Source organism: Carassius gibelio, chromosome B2, assembly GCF_023724105.1.
Source record: "Carassius gibelio isolate Cgi1373 ecotype wild population from Czech Republic chromosome B2, carGib1.2-hapl.c, whole genome shotgun sequence".
Classification (NCBI taxonomy): Eukaryota; Metazoa; Chordata; class Actinopteri; order Cypriniformes; family Cyprinidae; genus Carassius; species Carassius gibelio.
This window is the reverse complement of record NC_068397.1, coordinates 25,428,729-25,446,923: the sequence shown is the minus strand read 5'-3', so window position 1 is coordinate 25,446,923 and position 18,195 is coordinate 25,428,729. Positions and strand designations below refer to the sequence as shown.

Here is an 18,195-nt window from a genome sequence, read left to right as displayed (position 1 = left end):
ACAGTAGAATTATATGTCATATTTTACGTTACATTTTTTTTTATGTCAAGTGTATTACCTGTCAATTGAAGTGTCATGTAATGCTTGCATTTTGTTTGTTTGTGTTTTTAATATAAGAACTAATAAAAACTATGGAAGGGGATTATAAGATTTTATTGTTATGGAAAAGAGCCACTCAAACATTTTTCCATCCACTTTCAAATTTTTAAACCTTATGCTTTTCAAATCCCCTGTACTTATGGACTGGCACAGAATCTCAGCGGATGCAGTAGATCATCTGGGTATTGTTTGCCTACTGTTTTATAAATAATGCATATATCTGGACACCCATTTGACCTTCTGCTTCTTGCATAATATATAGCACTGACTAATGCATATTATCACTTATATAATGCACCTAAATTATGTCATATGCTCATTTGTAGATCATCTAAGACCTGAACTGGGTGTTTCATATAAGATAGACATTCAAAACATGCAATGCTTCTCAAGGACCAGGACTGAAAACCACTGTAGTAGAAACACAAGTGTTATCTTTGAAGTGGACCTTGTGACTCTATTTAGGTTAAGATTACCAGCAGTCCACCTGGGAGGAATTCGGGTGTGCTATCTTCCACCTTGCGATTCATGTTAAAGCATCTCTAGCAGACTCTTGATAGTTTTGGGTCGCAGAGATGCTATGTCAGTAGTGTGTCACGTGCCCACAAGCTCTCTGTCTCGCGCCTGTGTCTGAAGCACCGTCTGAGCCTCCTCCCTCATCTCAACGAGCAACGGTAGCACGAGAACAATTCGAATCAGCAATCATGCGGTCGCGCGGAAAATACGGTAAGGCAGTTCCGTGTGCGTTTGTGTTTGTACAGCTTACAGCAGAACCGCCGTTATATTTATGCTTTCAGACATCGTGTGTTTTGCTCATCCCGGTACAATTGTTGCATTGTGTTGTTGCGCATGAACCAGATGCTCTTTGTCAGCACTCTTGAGCCCATCGACATATCTAACCGCACATTTTACCATTTAACCATGCGTTTGCGATTAGATATGGGAATCGCAATCAATTCAACGATTCGCGTTTAGATTTCGATTCGTTTGCGGTTCCATTAGTAGCCTATTCTCGCGGAAGACTCTAGGAAAGAGTGAAATCTCAAATGATGAAAATATTGTAGATTTTGATAGAACATAATATAACAATTACTAAAAAAAATTTAAACGACTTTTTAAATGACTTTTTACAGACTTTTATGTCGTTGTGTAGGCTACTGTATAAAGTAGGCTACTAAACAAAAATAAAATGGTAACATATCTGATGTATTAATTAGGCTCCTAATTTCAAAAACAAAATAGGCTATAATCGATTGCATAAATCATTTTGAGTATATTTAACTACATGTTGCCATATGCGTATAATATAACACATGAACGGTTCTTGTTTAATTTCCAATCCGACGTGCCAAAAGTAATTCAAGTATTTCTTTGATTCTTTGAGAATCGGTTCACAAGAGTCATTCGTTTGGGAATCGGATCACAGCGTCGCGCTGTATTCTTTTAGATTCCCTTAGAAGAACCGACTCGGGAATCTGGATGCTCGTTTGTTTCTCGCTGAACGGTCGGTTGTGGTGTTTCGTTGGTGAATGGTACTGCGTAAAACTCTGTTTGTATGCTGTTCCGTTCACATCGGGATGCACATTCGAGAACCGTTTCGGCAACCGAAAGTCATGTATGGGTTTGTGCGTGCTTTTGACAGATTTGAATGCTTTTTTTCAATCCACAGCCCATCCTCGCGCCTCCATTCCTGAAAGAGGTCCTTAAATGACCCACGACCACTGAGGAGCTCGCGCTTTCCCTGTCCGGATCATGGCATGCGCCCCATCCCGGACTTCCACACGCGCGGCGCCGAGGCTCGAGAGCAGTGAACATGGGAATCAGGTCCAGGAATGCCACTAACAGTGCCGAGGACTCGCGCGAGCGGAAGAGTGCGCTGGCCGCAGACCTGGAGCAGTGCGCGGGGCAGGAACGGGACGGCGCGCTGCTGCTCGTCGGCTCGGGCAGGGAACCAGACTTTAAACGGGGCTCACAGAACATCGGTTTGCTCGCTAAGACGCCCCTGGGCTACACACGTCCCGTGAAGAGGAATAATATCAGGAAGCGAAGGATTCAGAACCTCATCTACGACGCGCTCGAAAGACCACGAGGATGGGCGCTCCTCTACCACGCGTTTGTGTAAGTGAACCCAGATACATTTCACACCCAGAAGCGCCCACACATAGAGAGAACAGCCCAGTTAATTTTAAATTACAACAATTCGGTTCAATCCAACTTATTTTCACAGCTACTTTCATTGTTCCAGCGGTAGCTTTACAGTGAATGCAACTCCAGAAAGCTCCCTAAGATTAATAACAACTGATTAGTAAAAGAGAGGAAATTAAATGCAAAGATATGGAAATCCCATTTGTGTTTACTGGCTGGAATTGCTGTATACAAACAAGTAACCAAATATTCAAGATTAAAGAAGCAAATGTCAAAGTCTAAAAATTCTGATTGAACACTAATATGAATATTGAGGTTCTCTTTAATGTTTATGAAGGTTATGTATTTACAGTTGTTTGATTATGTAGATAATGATAGCTTGCCTTTTAAAGACCAAGAATGCAGTTTTTCTGAGATTTTTGATTTTGCATTGAGCACTTTTAAGTGTATAATGTGTTCCAATTTGTGCTTGAGCTCTCCATGGTGCTGAAACAGAGCACGACCTCCCACTGCTACCGCCAGAGCTGAGTGACCAGAAATCAAAGCACTTATAGCTGTCTAGCAGCCGTTTGTGGTCGTATAACTGTTCCATACGCTCACTGTATAGCCAGAGATACTGTCTGTGATCGCTGTGGTGCTGAGATAAGAACGCTGTGTGCTAGACTGAAGTAAAGATGTCCAGCCTTGACAAAGTGCCTCTGTTCTGTGGAGCTGTCCGTGGTGCTGAAATCAGCACCGGTGGAGCGATTATACAGCACAGACTAGGGCTGAACGATTTTGGAAAATAATCTAATTGCGATTTTTTTTTTTTTTTTTTTTTACAATAATGCGATTGGTATTTAAAATGCATTTTTTAAAGCTCTATATATACTGTATTATTATGAGCAACACAATATTAGATTGATTAAATATAAATGTTCTTTTCTGTAGACCAGGCCTATGTTACGATGAAATTAGGTGATGCATGAATTGATATGAATGACATTTTTATTTAACAATTACAATCACAGTAGTATACTGGCTGATTTGTTGAACTTCCAACCTTGTAAGCTTGTAATAATTATGACAACATAAAGCACTGACAAATAAACCTGATGTAAACATTGATATGAAAGTCAGTAACAGATTACACAAAATAAAGTAGATTACAGAAATATAAAAATAAATCTTTTGCTTTACCACACAACTTTCATTGTAATAAACATTGTAATAATCATTGTAATATACATATGTAAAGATGTGGACTGCACTTTTTAAACACTGTTTGTTAACTTTAGACAGACTTTAAATAAATAAGAATATATATATATATATATATATATATATATATATATATATATATATATATATATGTGTGTGTGTGTGTATAAAACCTTATTATATATATTATCTTAGGGTCGAAGTCTTCAGTAATGAAATGCACCGTAACACTGTTACTGCTTGAGTAATTTCAATGTGCCGTTTTGAAGTACGTTCATATATATGCTTTTATGTGTGTAGCGTGCCAGGGTTGCCAGGTTTTTACAACAAAACCCACCCAATTGCTACTCAAAACTAGTCCAATCACATTTCAAGGGAGGTCCACTGGTAAAAATCAAATTCTGTTTTTTGGTGGGGTTCCCCAAACCATGCATTTGGAAACACTGTAACGTGATAACTTGTGTAAATTGATGCTTCCTCTGAAGACTGCGCTAAGATGTGTTTTGACTTGCTGCTTAGACCGTTCTGTGTGTGTCATCAAAGTACTGCGAGAGCTATAAGAGAGCGGATGTCTCCTTATGCTTTCTCTCGCCATATTTTGATGTCATACACCTATTGATCTTCAAGTCGAACAATCTTGTACTCTCGCTTGTCAGCCTCTGTGGTTGAAAAATTTCATTTTTTTAAATCGCGATATTATCGCAAATGCAATTAATCATTCAGCCCTAGCAAAGACAACACATAAGTGACTATTATCTTAGAAAGACAAGAATACATGTTAATGCTGTTTAAGTGGAAATTGTTCTTTGTCAGGCATTAGAGTGCCGATGAAGCCCCAAGCTTGACATTAAACCTCTGTAGTCTACACACACACAAACACATATTATTAATGGCCCATTTTCTGTCCATTGTACTTAATACCTCATGCAGGATGTGCACCATACAGTATCTGCAACTCAGCACAGCTTTTCCCTAGTGTGTGTGGTTGCTCAGACTGTATCATGGCTTTTAACCAGGCCCTTTGTATCATGTGAGGTTAGTCCACAACATATTAATGTGAATAATTGATTAAAAAATCTCTTTGGGTGCTGAAAAGTGTTTTTGCATGTGTGTGTGGTTTGTGTGTCTGGATGTGTGTATTTGGGAGCAATTTGTAGTTAATAATTTAGCTTGCCTCCATCATACTATAGTAGTGTATCAAGAGGAAGGCTTAAATTAAGATGTTAAACATAGGATGGGACTTCCCTTATTGTTGTTGTTGTTTAATTGATGCTTTTGTTAATTCCAGCATTGCTAGTATAGTCTCAATGGAGCAAAATAAAAACATCTGCAACAATAATAAAAGAAAACAAAAATAGTGCAAAATCATTTAAAGATCACATATGATATACAATGTACTGTATGTTTGTTTGCATGTATGTCTGTATGTGACCCATTTCATTGTTTAGTATACGTTTATAGTGTATAATTTTACGAAGCTACGAGAATAGTTAGTCTCCTCCGTCTTTAACCAATCTCCTTGCTATGTTTCTGTACGTTGATCCTGTTAATTATATTGCTGTCTATGGAAAGGTCAGAGAGCTGTCAGTATGCATCAAAAATATCTTAATTTGTGTTCTGAAGACAAACAAAGCTTTTTCGGGTTTAGACCGACCAATAAGGGCCGATAAGGGATTAATGACAAAATTTTCATTTTGGGGTGGAGAATCCCTTTAAAACTATAAATAAGTATATACACAACTACAAGTTATAAGAGAGTGGACACACTATAAACATATATGACACATAGTTTAAAATATTATACAAATATTATAGTTTCTTTATTTTTGATCACATACTATATATTTATAGTATATGTAGAGCGAGAGAGTATTAAACATTGTAATTCATTTCAATTATTTGCTTTATTATACAGTATATATAGTTTAAATATTGTAATATATGAATAGATATTTTCAATAATTATTGAAAAATTTTATTTTAAGTGATACGGTGATTTATATCGCTATACAGTATTTTGATAGGAGGCTGGGTGCTAAGAATGTAGTGGAATATAGTGGAAGACACAGACTGAGCTGCTGCAGAGAAAATGCATCATCCAATCTGTTCTAAACATGTGACTAGCTTTATGTTAAGGGCTTTAAAAACTTGTAAGAGACAGTATAGTTTATAGTTTCGTTATGTATAGTTTAAAGCGGCTTGCCCCGTCAGATGTTCTGACAGAAAGGCTGTGTGTGCCGCTGACAGAGACACTACCCTGTTTAATGTGTTTGAGATGTGCCATTTTCCTTTAATGCATTACTTACACGTTACTGGTATACTCTCTGTCTGCAAATGTTAGAATGTCATGGAATATTTCCATTTTGCTGTCAGAAATGTATAAGCCCTCTGCTTTGCAATTATCTGCTAAGCTTCACAGACTTCATTTAGAAAGAGCATACGTGCCAAACAGACTGAGCACAATGTAGGAGCACAATAATTCTAAATAAAATACACATTTTGTGTAAATATTTGTAGTTGGACAATAAATGTGACATGTAGATTTTTAAACCAACAATTAAGTGTATTAGTATGATGGGGAAGTTGTGGGCTAGTGGTTAGAGAGTTTTACTCCTAACCCTAAGGCTGTGGGTTTAAGTCTTGGGCCAGCAATACCACGACTGAGGTGCCCTTGAGCAAGGCACCAAACCCCCAACTGCTCCACGGGTGCCGCAGCATAAATGGCTGGCCACTGCTCCAGGTGTGTGTTCACTGCTGTGTGTGTGCACTTTGGATGGGTAAAATGCAGAGCACGAATTCTGAGTGTGGGTCACCATACTTGGCTGAATGTCACTTCACATCACACATCCCTTGACATATATATGTTGCTGATATAGATGTTGCTGCTTAGCTTAAGAAAAAAAAGGGTTTTATTTCATATGTCCATTATACTTGCTCTTTAAAATTTGACAGGATTTGTCTGATTTTTAGCATTGAGTTCTCACTTTGACTTTGGCTATTGATAAGTGACCACCAACGTACAAGAGTGAATTGTAAAGCATATCTCAGAATGCAGAAATTCCTTGATCTTTATCTCACGAAAGAACATTACGCTTTTCTTGAACACACAGAAGATTAAGCTGTCAGCTTGACGCATAAGGCTGATTTACTCTGAAGATTAAGATGGTGACGTTAGTGTTGTGAAGAGTCACTGGCTTAATTAAACTTTCCATGTGCTTCATTAAAATAAGTTTTGGAAAGGTGTCAGGCCATGTATGAATAATGGTTGAAGCAGACTAAGTCAGGGTAATGATGATTAAATGAAACCACGCACTTATGTTACCTTGGATATGTGAAGTCAAAACCTTCAGTTGGACTGAGTTGTAGGATCTGATCATAGCTTGTGGGTAACGGGCCAAGGCCAGTGCCTGCACTCTTGGCTAGAAACTCTAAGTGGAATTTGATACTGGCAGCTACATCACACTAACACAAGGAGCTCAGCAAATACATAACGTCAGAATTTATGGAGGTTGAATATGACAAGCTGCACCATTTCCGAATGGGATGGAGGTAGCAGTTTAATGGTTTAAGATCTGAGCTGGTAATCTGAAGGTTGATGTGGATTGATTCATAAAGTGGAGAGCTACTGGTATCCTCCATCACAATTTCACCCTTGAGAAAAGCGCTTCACCCAGGGTTGCTCTGGGCAGGCGTTTCCTGTCATAAATATATTGTTAAGTTGCTTTGGGTAAGAAGGTGTCAGCTGAATGACTAATAAAATAACATGCTGTATGGATTCAAGAGGGCCAGTGAGGAGTGAGTTGCAGTAAACCAGTCTAGTAGCGAGTGGCTGCCGCAATGCAACGATAACTGAAGGTCAGTTGGACATCTAGGATCCTGGTGGTGATGGCTGTATGACCTTCAACCCGTAGAGATAAAGAGGACATGTGGGGGAGGTTTTGACTGGTTCAGTGGGGAGCTCAGTGTCTTTCCAGTTTCACTGCTGATTAATGTTGATTCACAGCTTTCTACAGTAAACAGAACTGTCTACTCCTATTCAACACAGAGTTGATCCCACCTAATCCATTCTGTCCATTGATCCAGCCGTTATCCATAACTAGAACAAATGTATATTTAAAGGAACAGTCTCCACATTAATTTTCAAACAAACCCTTTATTCGAAATATGTTGCATTTGTTTTCAAGACAAATTATGTTTATAATTCTAAAAAAAGTAATCGATATTTATGTTTTTTACTTCTTTCCCCACCTGGGTTTTTTGTTGTTGTTGTTTTTTTTTTTTTTTCAAGTTGCCAGCCACCACCAGCTTTTTTATTTATAATTTTAACAAAATTTTCATGAGCCCCAGAATATTTGTTGTATGAATATGTTAAAAGAAAGAACCTTAGCCTCTGGTTTAAAAAAAACAAACATTTTGTTCTAGCTTTGTACATTCATTTTATCATCGCTTGGATGTGGGCAAAGCAACATTTTGAACAAAAAGCTGAAAAAATTATGTTTTTGTGAAAGACTATGCCTGGATCGGATTCAGAACAATTATCAAAACACAGAAGGAGTAGATTGAAAGCTTAGTCTCATAAATGACTGAAATTTAGTCAGTGGCAGGGAAAGAGTTAAAAATCTTGCAGTCCCCGAAATTACTTTTACTAAAGTGTAGCCAACTACCTTTTTAAGAGTATTGTACTGTGAAACTTCCCAAGCTGCTCATAATTTAATAATACAGTTAAAGCTGGAGTATGTTTTATTGACTGTACTAAAGCATAAAAATACTATGTGTTTACAGATAATCTACAATTTACCCAATATGATTTTGACACCCCAGGTTGCCAGTTAGTGGAAAATACAGCGTATTGCAGCCATGGAAGCTAGCAAATGAATTGGGCCAGAGATCATAGATTCTATCCAACATAAATAGCCATGACATCCAACTAAATAGCTCTGTTATCTGAGCAATATAAAAATGCGGATAAATCAACTCATCAACTTACAGTTTAAGGTTCATAGCTTTCCATTGTTAATTGCACTCATTCCTGTTGTGTGTCCTCAAACTGGCAACCTGTATAAGCGTGGAGTCTGAGGAGAAGCAGGCAGAAGAAACAGCTCTGTCCAATATTTAGAATTTGGCCTGCAGTACTCATTTCAACTGCTAGCTGGGATTTCTATGCTATTCTAGCTGTTTCTGGCTTCAAATAATTAACTCATTTCAAATAAAAATTTGTAAATTCGTTTTCTTACAGTTGCAACAGGTGATTTACTTTAGTTTCCTTTTGCCTAAGCAGCAGTTTTACAGTGGGATGAAACTGAAAACACTAACGGCAGTATCACCTCACACATTTGCAGAAGGTGCAAAGTCTCTTCCTCCTAAAACTGCATTACCCAGCATTCTGAGGCCACATGGTGATTCCTCACCTCTAGTTGGCCTCCTCGGCAAGTGTGTGTGTAAGTGTGTGAGTGTGACCTTCTGAGTCAGATTAAAGGTTAAAGGATTTGTTTCTCAAAGTGAAGGAAAATCCATTTATGTCATATATGTACAGCTCTAGGCCAGTGTACTCTGTCTCTTTCTTTAACACACAAACACTTAGAATGTGGAGGTGTAAATATGTTTGTGTGAGCACACGTGCTGTGTGTGTGCGCTCTCTGCAGTTCTGTAATTCACAGATCATTTTATCACGGCAGGTTGTTATGTTAGTCAGTGAGAATGGAAATGGCGTGCTGTCAGATTGGGAAATCCCTCTGTGTGTGTGTGTGTGTGTGTGTGTGTGTTCAGATATGTGCCAACAAAATAATGTGTTCTTCTTTTTGCTTAGCAAGCTTGTTTGTCAAACTGAATTAAATATGCTGGAGAAGGTGGTTAGCTCACGGGACATGGTGCTCATCTGGACAGCTTGAGTTTAAATATAACATTTCTCATTCACATTCCCTCTCTTTCTTCTTATGATTTAACGTCCTTCTCTCTTCTGAATCTATAAATAAAAAAGACAAGAATCCACAAAAAGGTGTGCATAACAATAATTCTTTGCAACAACCAAAGTTATAAGTTATAAGACTGAATTGTGGCTTTTACAAGTAATTTGGTTTGTAAGCAAACATAGCTTTCTCCTGGAAACAGATTCTCACTATAATATGTGAGTAGTGCAGAGTAAATGTTGCTTGAAGCAAGGTGCATTTTGTGTGTGTTGCTCCACTCACATATTCCAGTCCTCATGTCATCTTATGTCTATAGTCTGTTTTCATTAGTGGGACATTTCCCATAAAAGAGGCCAAGAATTAAATGGCAATTTGCTGATAAAATCTTTAGCCTAATAGCCTAGTATTATTAATATTTATTGCAAAATAGTTAAATGGACATTGTTTGTACTGTAGTTGGATTTAAATTGAAATACAAGTAAAATTATTTGAGATTCAAAGAAATTCATTAGTGTATTTCAATAATATATTAATTTTTTAATATGAATGACACACTGAAGTGATATTTCACCGCAAAATAAATAAATAAATACAAATAAAAATCTGTCATCATTTTACTGATCACCCTAATATCATTGTAAACCTGCATGACTTTCTTTTGTGTAACTTAAAAGATATGTGAAAGACAGTGGTGTCCAAACATAGATTTTTATTGTAAAGGAAAAAGCTTTTTCAATTTATTCATGTTTTATTAACGTTTTATTATGCATTTAACATATAGGGCCCCATTTTAACGATCTAAACACAAAGCGCACAGCGCAGGTGCACTCAGGGCGTGTCCAAATCCACTTTTGCTATTTTAACGACTTTATTTAAACAGGTTGTCCCTATTCTCTTAATGAGTAATGGGTGTTTTTTGGGCGTAACATGCAATAAACTAATCAGAGTCTCATCTTCCATTCCCTTTAAGAGCCAGTTGCGCTCGTGCCATGACGGATTTGCTATTTACACGGCGGAATTTGGCAAGCGCAAAGACAGAACGCGTCTCCAAGATAAAACGGAGCCGCTCATGTGCAAGCAAATAGATAGCCTAATTCTGATACATGTGAAGACTATCCATTATGACATGTAGGCATTTCTATATTTAATTAGCCTACAAAAAAATTCTTATGCATTGCAATCCTTAAATTTTTGGCATGTTTGTGTGCTGCTGTGCATCCCTGTGTTTAATAAGAAGCGTGTACGAGCGTTGTGGACCCGCCTATACTAACACGCTCTTTAAATAACAAAGAAAAAGCCAGATTTTAGACCAGGTTTGAGTTGGTCTATGGCGCAGTCTATTTTCAGCTCTTTAAAATAGCAATGCGCCAGCAATGCACCTGAACACACATTTTTTTTAGACCAGCATGGGCACAATGCGCACAAATGCATTTGCTAACTAAACGACGTGGCGCTGAACAGGGAGATGTGAACGGTGCTGGACTGAAACTAGCAAACACACATGGGCTGCTCCTTGTGTCGCATTGCACCGGGTGTATGATAGGGCCCATGGAGGATTTTCAGAAACTATAGATTATACTGATAAATATTTAAAATGTGAGAGAATTTTATATGTAATTTTTTTTATATATTAAATTATATTCATTTTTTTTAGTAAATGCTGGAAACTGTAAACAGAATGTCATGCTATGGTGAGATAAACACACGGAGAAGATGAGGTTGAATGCAAATCTCCTTTAGATGTTGGCATTTTCTAAACCTGTTAACTTTTAATTAATCCGGAAAGTAAACTCCTAAAGACTCATCAGTACAGCAAAAGTAAAAGTAGGTACTCTCTGTATAGGTGGATGTAACCTGCTGAATACAGAATTCGTTTGAAGCATTTGAAGGGAGGCATAAAATGATCTACCACTGATTGATCTTGCTGAGTTTAATGAGGCCATGAGCGCCGACTCTGCCACACACACACACACACATATATATCTGCCTGAGTCAGGTCTGTGTGTGTAAAAGAGTCCCCAAATGTACTGGACAAGCAACCAGGTCCAGTTCCCTCAAGCTCCAAATCTTTGCCTACTTTGACAGAATGACTTGCAGTAAGTCTAAAATGCTGCTTGTCATGTGAAAGAAGCGGTCATTCAGCAGACCTTTTTATCCAAAGCAGCTTACAGAACATTTATTACAGGGACAATCTCCCAGGTGCCTTGCTCAAAAGCACAGCAGTGATCGCTCATGAGTCATTCTGCTTTCTGGCTCCAAGTTTTATGCGGCATCACCTTTCTAAGAAGTTTTGTTGCTGTAAAGTACTGGTGAAGTAGTGAATATGGTCAAAAGTGAACGGCTTGATGTAAGGATATCAGGGGATTCCTTCCTGTTTGGAGCTCTTTATTAGATCTGTTCTGTATATGATCTGTTCATTTCTTCCATATATTTAAGCTAAAAGCTCTGCCAAATCATATTCTAATCGTATTCTAGTTTTGCTTCAGGACACCCAGTTCAGGATTCTACGTTAGACATCAGTGGCTATGCAAAATAACTGTAAAAACATCTTTAAAATCAAATATTAGTTAATTAAGTTTCTGCATTATACAGCCCTGCATCTTGAAAAAATAAAATAAAATCCCCCGGGGGCATGGCTTTATTACTGTAGTAACTCTGTAACATCACATCCTTTGTTTTTCTATCAAATGTATTCTAACTAGTTGGTTGAACTAAAATATTTGGATTATATATTTATAAATGACCTCACGTTAGCATCAGGTTTGGGTTAGTTCACCCAAAAATTAAAATTAAGCCATAAATTACTCACCCTGAAGACAAGTTATTTAAAAAATTGTCTTTGATCTTTCAAGCTGTTTGATGCCACTCAATGGGTGTTGCAGTCCATCGGTCCATGAGAAGTTTAATAAAAAGTTTATCCATGAAAAAAAAAGTGTTTTACATGGCTCCGGGGGGTACAAATTTGTACCAAAACTCTTTAACTTTTGAACTCAGAATAACTTTATTTGTCAATCTTACTGGATCTAGTTCAATAGAACGTGATGGGGATACTGGAATAATTGTATCTATTTATGATTTATCTATTTATGATTTATTTATTTAAATAGTTGTACTTATACGTGGCCACAAAAAGTGCATTAATTTGGTATTGATGCTGCTAATCACCATGTGTATTTATTAATTATTTTTAGTTTTATATTCTTAATGCATGTTGGAGCATTTTTTCATTAGATTTTATATTATCATATTTTTAATACTGATTTTGTACAGTAGTACATGTTTTAGTTTTAGAGTAGTTTTCTTTGAGCAAGTGAAATTAAATCTTGTTGATACATGCATCCCACATGTACAGCTACCTACCTACCTAATAACATGAAAACATTGGACAGTTTATATGCTTGGTCTATAGTTTATGTCACTGTCACTAAAACTATGTGAACTGTTCTGGACACTTTTAACTTTTGCTTCACAGAAGAAAATGTCCTTAAGTCCCACTCTACCCTGTGCTTTAATGCACTTCTCAAAATAACAAAAAGCTGTCAAATGTCACAAGTTTCAGTTTTAATGCCAAGAAGAAGTAATGTCATTTAAATAACCAAATCTGAAAAGGAGTGAGAAAATATTTTCAGTTAGTCTATTTCATGTAATTTAATACCACTGAATTGGATCAAATAAGATCTTCACCTTTGTTAAAAGTGAAAATGCTATGAAATGCATCATATTTTGTAAGAAAAAAAAGAAAAGAAAAGTGTGATTGGCAAGAGCAATATTTTTGGAGTAAGAAACAATTGGCCAATATTGATGTCGGTCAATGTTATTTATATTTATGTTTATGAATATTATGCAAAATTATTCCAACACTGACTGGATAGGAAATTGACTGTTTAATGCTGTTGGTATAGCCAATAGTTCATCTTACAAGCAATTTTTATAATAATTGCAGTCATCTTATTGCTAGTTTTGAAAAGAGCAAGTCATGCAACCTGTCCATGTTGGCCTGATGCTAACTGTGCACGTTATATGGTTAGTTGCATTTTATTATTTGGATTTAGGATTTTTTTATAGTTGAGTAGAAACATGCAAAGTGTGTTAATAGTAGTGAATCAAATGTTCGCTGAAGAGTTTGTCTTTAGATGTTTCTTTAGATATGTCCACTTTTAAAAACTCTTCTTGTTAAAGCGTTTTCTCCGATCAAACAGAAGCACTCAAATGTATTCTATGGAGTAGAAAATGGATTTAATTTGATTTAAAAATAGCATCTTTCGATATATCTCAGTCTTTTTCTCTCTTTATTTGCTATAGCCACTTTACTGCCTCCTCAAGCACACAGTCATGTGACATGTATCCATGGTAACATTGCCTTGTGCAGCGGAGGAGGGCTGCTCAACTGTCTGCCGATGAACATACACACTTCCAGCATATTTACACCACTCAGCCTCCTCACCGCACAGACACACACTTACACGCACTTCTAATTTAAGCAGTTGCTGTGCAACCAACAGCAAACAAAAATAAGGGAGTAAGTGTCAGAGTGTTTCCAAAGCATGACACAGGGATGTACTCCACAGCTTCTGTTGCTCAGCAACTGTCCCAAATTAGAGCCACAGCTAAAAGTGAACAAACAGATTATACCTACACAGGAAGACTGTGTGTTTGGCTTACACATACATTACACCTTATGCACATGGAAATGTGGAAGTATATGCGTTTGGTATGTGCATGAGTGATTCTGGTGCAGTAGGCAAGATGGGATATGTAAATGCTCTAAAAGGTACAAGTATCTTTGTTAATGTTGCTTTGTAACAGTACTATCTACATATATTTGCTAATAAATAAAATACATTTAATTTATTATATATATATATATATATATATATATATATATATATATATATATATATATATGGTGAGTGAGAGAGAGAGAGAGGTAAAGAGAGAGAGAAATTATATTAATAATACACATTTTTTATTTATATTAATGTTTAATAGTATGTTTAAATAATTATTTATACTAATTATTCGTATTATTTATTATTTATATCTCTAATGGATGTTTTTGTATTATCACATTGCATTTCTGACATGAACTAAAATATTTTATAGTTTAAATATTTATTTTATACATACTATTATATATTTGATAAAATACTTTTTATAATTTAATCACAACTCTCCAGTTTAATCTCAGTGGATGTTATCACATTACATTTCTGACAGTTTTTATAGCATTTCACCTGTTTACTAGGAAAATTCACAGAACACTGATACTGCCCATGAGAAAAATTAAACTGAATTGGTCTTGAAATCAAGATAGAAAGAAAGAAAAAAAAGGTAAAAAATCTTGTTTGGCTGTTAGATTTAGGAGACTATCACAGGCAGACTTTATGCAGCCTGTCATGTTGAATTTAAATGGACAAACCTTTTTTGAGATGAGTGTTCACTACAAAGCTTTTACATGTTCATATGCCCCAATTAAAGAAAAAAACTGAAGAAACATTAAGCTACTATAGTTTGGAAAGGGTTACAAAGTCCATTTCTTGGCCTCTGTTGAACCACAGTGCAATCCATTACCTGCGAATAGAGTAGTGGTGAATATTCCCAGAAGTGGTTGACCGGACAAAAATTTCTCCAAGAACATGGCAGCTCCTGAAAGAGGAAGTCTCAAAATTCCCAGAGCAACAGCAGGCATCTCAAGCATGAGCTTAGGTCGGTGTTCAGGACTCAAATCGTCATTTCAGTGGCTGAAAGGAAATTAAAGTAAAGTTTTAGAGTGGCCTAGTTAAAGTTCTGAGTTGAATCCTATAGAGAGGATGGGGGACGTGAAGAAACAGTTCACACTTGAAGATCTAGTTTGTCAGGGTTAAAAGAGAGTTTTTCAAAGGAGAATGAGCTGCTCCAGCAGAGACAAGCAAAGCTCTGAACAAACTTTTGGAGGTGTTTAGTTGCAGTTGTTGTCATCCAAGCAGATATTAGGTTTAATATGGCAGTTACTTTTTCACAGGGCTGATATGAGTGTAGGTACACTATATACATTTTCATATAACAATAATCATTTTTTCTCATTTAGGTTCTTTTTGTGCAACATTACATTTTGTTTCCAAAACTACAACCATTGAAATATATCTAAAATGCACATTTTCAGTTCAGTTTGTCTGAATAATACTAATAACCCTGCAGCATACGTATTTTAAAATCAGACTAAATAGACCTGGAAAGCAATTTTGGGGGGTTTTGAAGCTCTTGTCTGCACATGCTTGCTGCTTTGTGCTCAGGTCTCCGGTGAGAGCTGTAATCTGCTGTTCCCTGAAATCAGCAGAGAAATACTGTGCTTTTAACATCCACCTCACTAATAACCTCTAATGGTGCTACATCTCTCTCTCTCTCTCTCTCTCTCTGGCTCCTTCTCTTTTCCTCACAAGTACTACAGAATAATTCACTCTAGTATCCAGCATGCTCTGGAGCAGAACCGCATGGCTGTGTGTGTGTATGTGTGTGTTCTATTATAAAGTTTGATGTGTCCTGTTATGACTCACCTCATGTATTGATGCTCCCATTACAGCCAATATGCCCTCAACATCGATCAGACAAACAGCCACACAAGTTACACACACACATTCTCCTAGATGCACATGTACACATAACTCTTACAGCATTACCAAGACAGAAAACAGGTATAGGGAAGCTTCCATGACAGACCCTCTCGTTCCAAGACATGCATGCAGTATTTTGGGTTTCCTCCACTTCTGCATTTCTCTTGAACTTTATGTTTTAGACCCAAAAAGAGACTGAAATAAGAAATACTGTAGAATTTTGTTCTGCAGAATAGAGTTTATCCCTCGGGAACAGCTTATGTTCTGAGTTGTGAACAAACGTTCTTTCAGTAAAGTTAATGTTAATTGAAAGTTATCTGGTATTTTTCATAGAAAATTTTTGGGAAACGTTTAGTTGGACATACGTCTAACATTTTATAAATGTTTCTGCTTTTTTCAGAATGTTCAGAGAACATTTACATAACATTCCCATAATGTTTACCAAATAATACAATGGAATGTTCCCTTAAATGTTCATATGTAACCAAAATTAATTTTTTTTGAATATTTAAAAAGCTGGGCCTCTATGGTAAAGTATAACAGTAGAAGATTAATTAGTAGTAAAAGCACTGATCATGTTTACCGTGTGTTTAATATGCATTCTCAAAAAAATATACCTTCTCTCTACATGCCAATGGTCTTATTTGGTTTTTAGTTAAAAACTACACACTGCATAGTTGCGTTCAATCTGTGGAGTATAAAATGATCCCAGATTTTATTGTGTCCACTTACCAACTGAATCACTATTGATTGGTGTGAATTGCTCTCACCAACCTCTATATTCAACAAACATCTTTAACAATTCTTTGTAAACAGCACTGAGTGGATCATTTTATAAACAATAAGATTTTCCTTGATGTTTTTGGATAAAAGAGTCTAATATACTGTGGAAACATACTGGAACTTTTAAAACTTCCTGTCATTCCAAAAAGAGCTTTTATGAAGCCAAGCTGCACAAATGACTCGTTATAAACATCCACAACTTTATCAGACAAATGAAAGCATCCACACGTGATGATGCCTATAGAAAGATCAGACACTTGTTGCTGAATATTTGTTTTGTGTTTTTTTGTCTTATGTATCTTGTTTTTTTGGGGATTGTGTTTTTAAACGTTTTAGTATTTTTCCACAATTTTTCTTTTGTTTTCCTTTTCTTTGTTTTTTTGTTTTGTTTCGCTTTGTTTGCTTGTTGTTTTTTTTTTTTTTTTTTTTTTTGCTTTGCTTTGCCTTTTCGTTTTTTGTCATTCTCTATATTGGGTAATTCTTTCATTGAAACCAAGCTGTAGAAATGACTGAACTCACAGAGTTCAACTTTGTAACCTCAGACAAATGAATGCATCAGCACATGACTATCAACGGTTACACATCAGTGATGCCTGCTGGCTGATCACATATGATACATGTATCTTGTTGCTGGAATGCAGTCATCTGATTTGATTATGAAATAAGACACCACCATTATTTTTCAGGCTTTGACATAATAGACCTCGCAAACATTTGATTATGTAATATTATATGCATTGCTCACCTCAAACCAAAAATTGCCTGTGAAATGTAAAAAAGGCACACAAATGTCTAACAATAATTATGCAAAAATTATTTATGTTTTATTTTTTGTATTTTAAATAATAATAAAATATTTTTTATTGTGTGGATAACACTTTATATGTGCAGATATTTATCTCAAAACACATTCGCTTTATAAATTTTAAGCCTAGATAAGTTATATATAATCATATTTTTTTATAGTCATCTCTACATTCTAGGTTGTTGAGCAGTTTTATTTCTTAATAGCCCTTTTCATTAAGAACATCATGATTTTTTTAGAGCACCCTGAGAGTCGTGGCATTCCATCGTTCTGTTGAGGGAAGCATTGCTCTTCAAGAAAACCCTGCACACTTCAGTCGACACGCAGTAAGAGAGAGAGCTGTATCACCCTTATAGGTTCATTGTGTGCTGATGCTAAAAGCTTTCACTGGAGACCAGATGCTGAGCATGTAGCAGTGTGTATGGCTGTGTATATGTGTGTATGATGAAAATGTGTAACCATGGAAACAGCACAGATATAATCAACAAATGTAAAACCATAGAAACTGCCAACAGGTCAACTGATGAATAGAGTGAGACAATAAGGGAAATATGTGAGTCTGCATGTGTGCTCTGCTGGATGCCACACAGTACAACTAGATTCCCAGACGTAACAAAACAACACTGCAGAAATCAGCATCTGAGGGCAGTCACATGCATACACAAAT

At 36.4% G+C, this 18,195-nt stretch overlaps 1 protein-coding gene across 2 annotated transcripts in view; it reads left to right on the top strand.

The window, feature by feature from the left end:
• The first annotated feature begins 720 nt into the window (after positions 1–720).
• kcnq3 (potassium voltage-gated channel, KQT-like subfamily, member 3) overlaps positions 721–18,195 on the top strand; it is a 32,967-nt gene continuing 15,492 nt past the window's right edge. The window contains exons 1-2 of one of the 2 annotated variants that reach the window (XM_052547560.1): positions 721–825; positions 1,769–2,217. In XM_052547560.1, coding sequence (XP_052403520.1) covers positions 1,913–2,217 — 305 coding nt within the window. In that variant the 5' untranslated portion in view covers positions 721–825; positions 1,769–1,912. Of the gene's footprint in view, positions 826–1,620; positions 2,218–18,195 lie in introns of those variants that run through there. The other variant, XM_052547559.1, reaches the window with a different exon arrangement.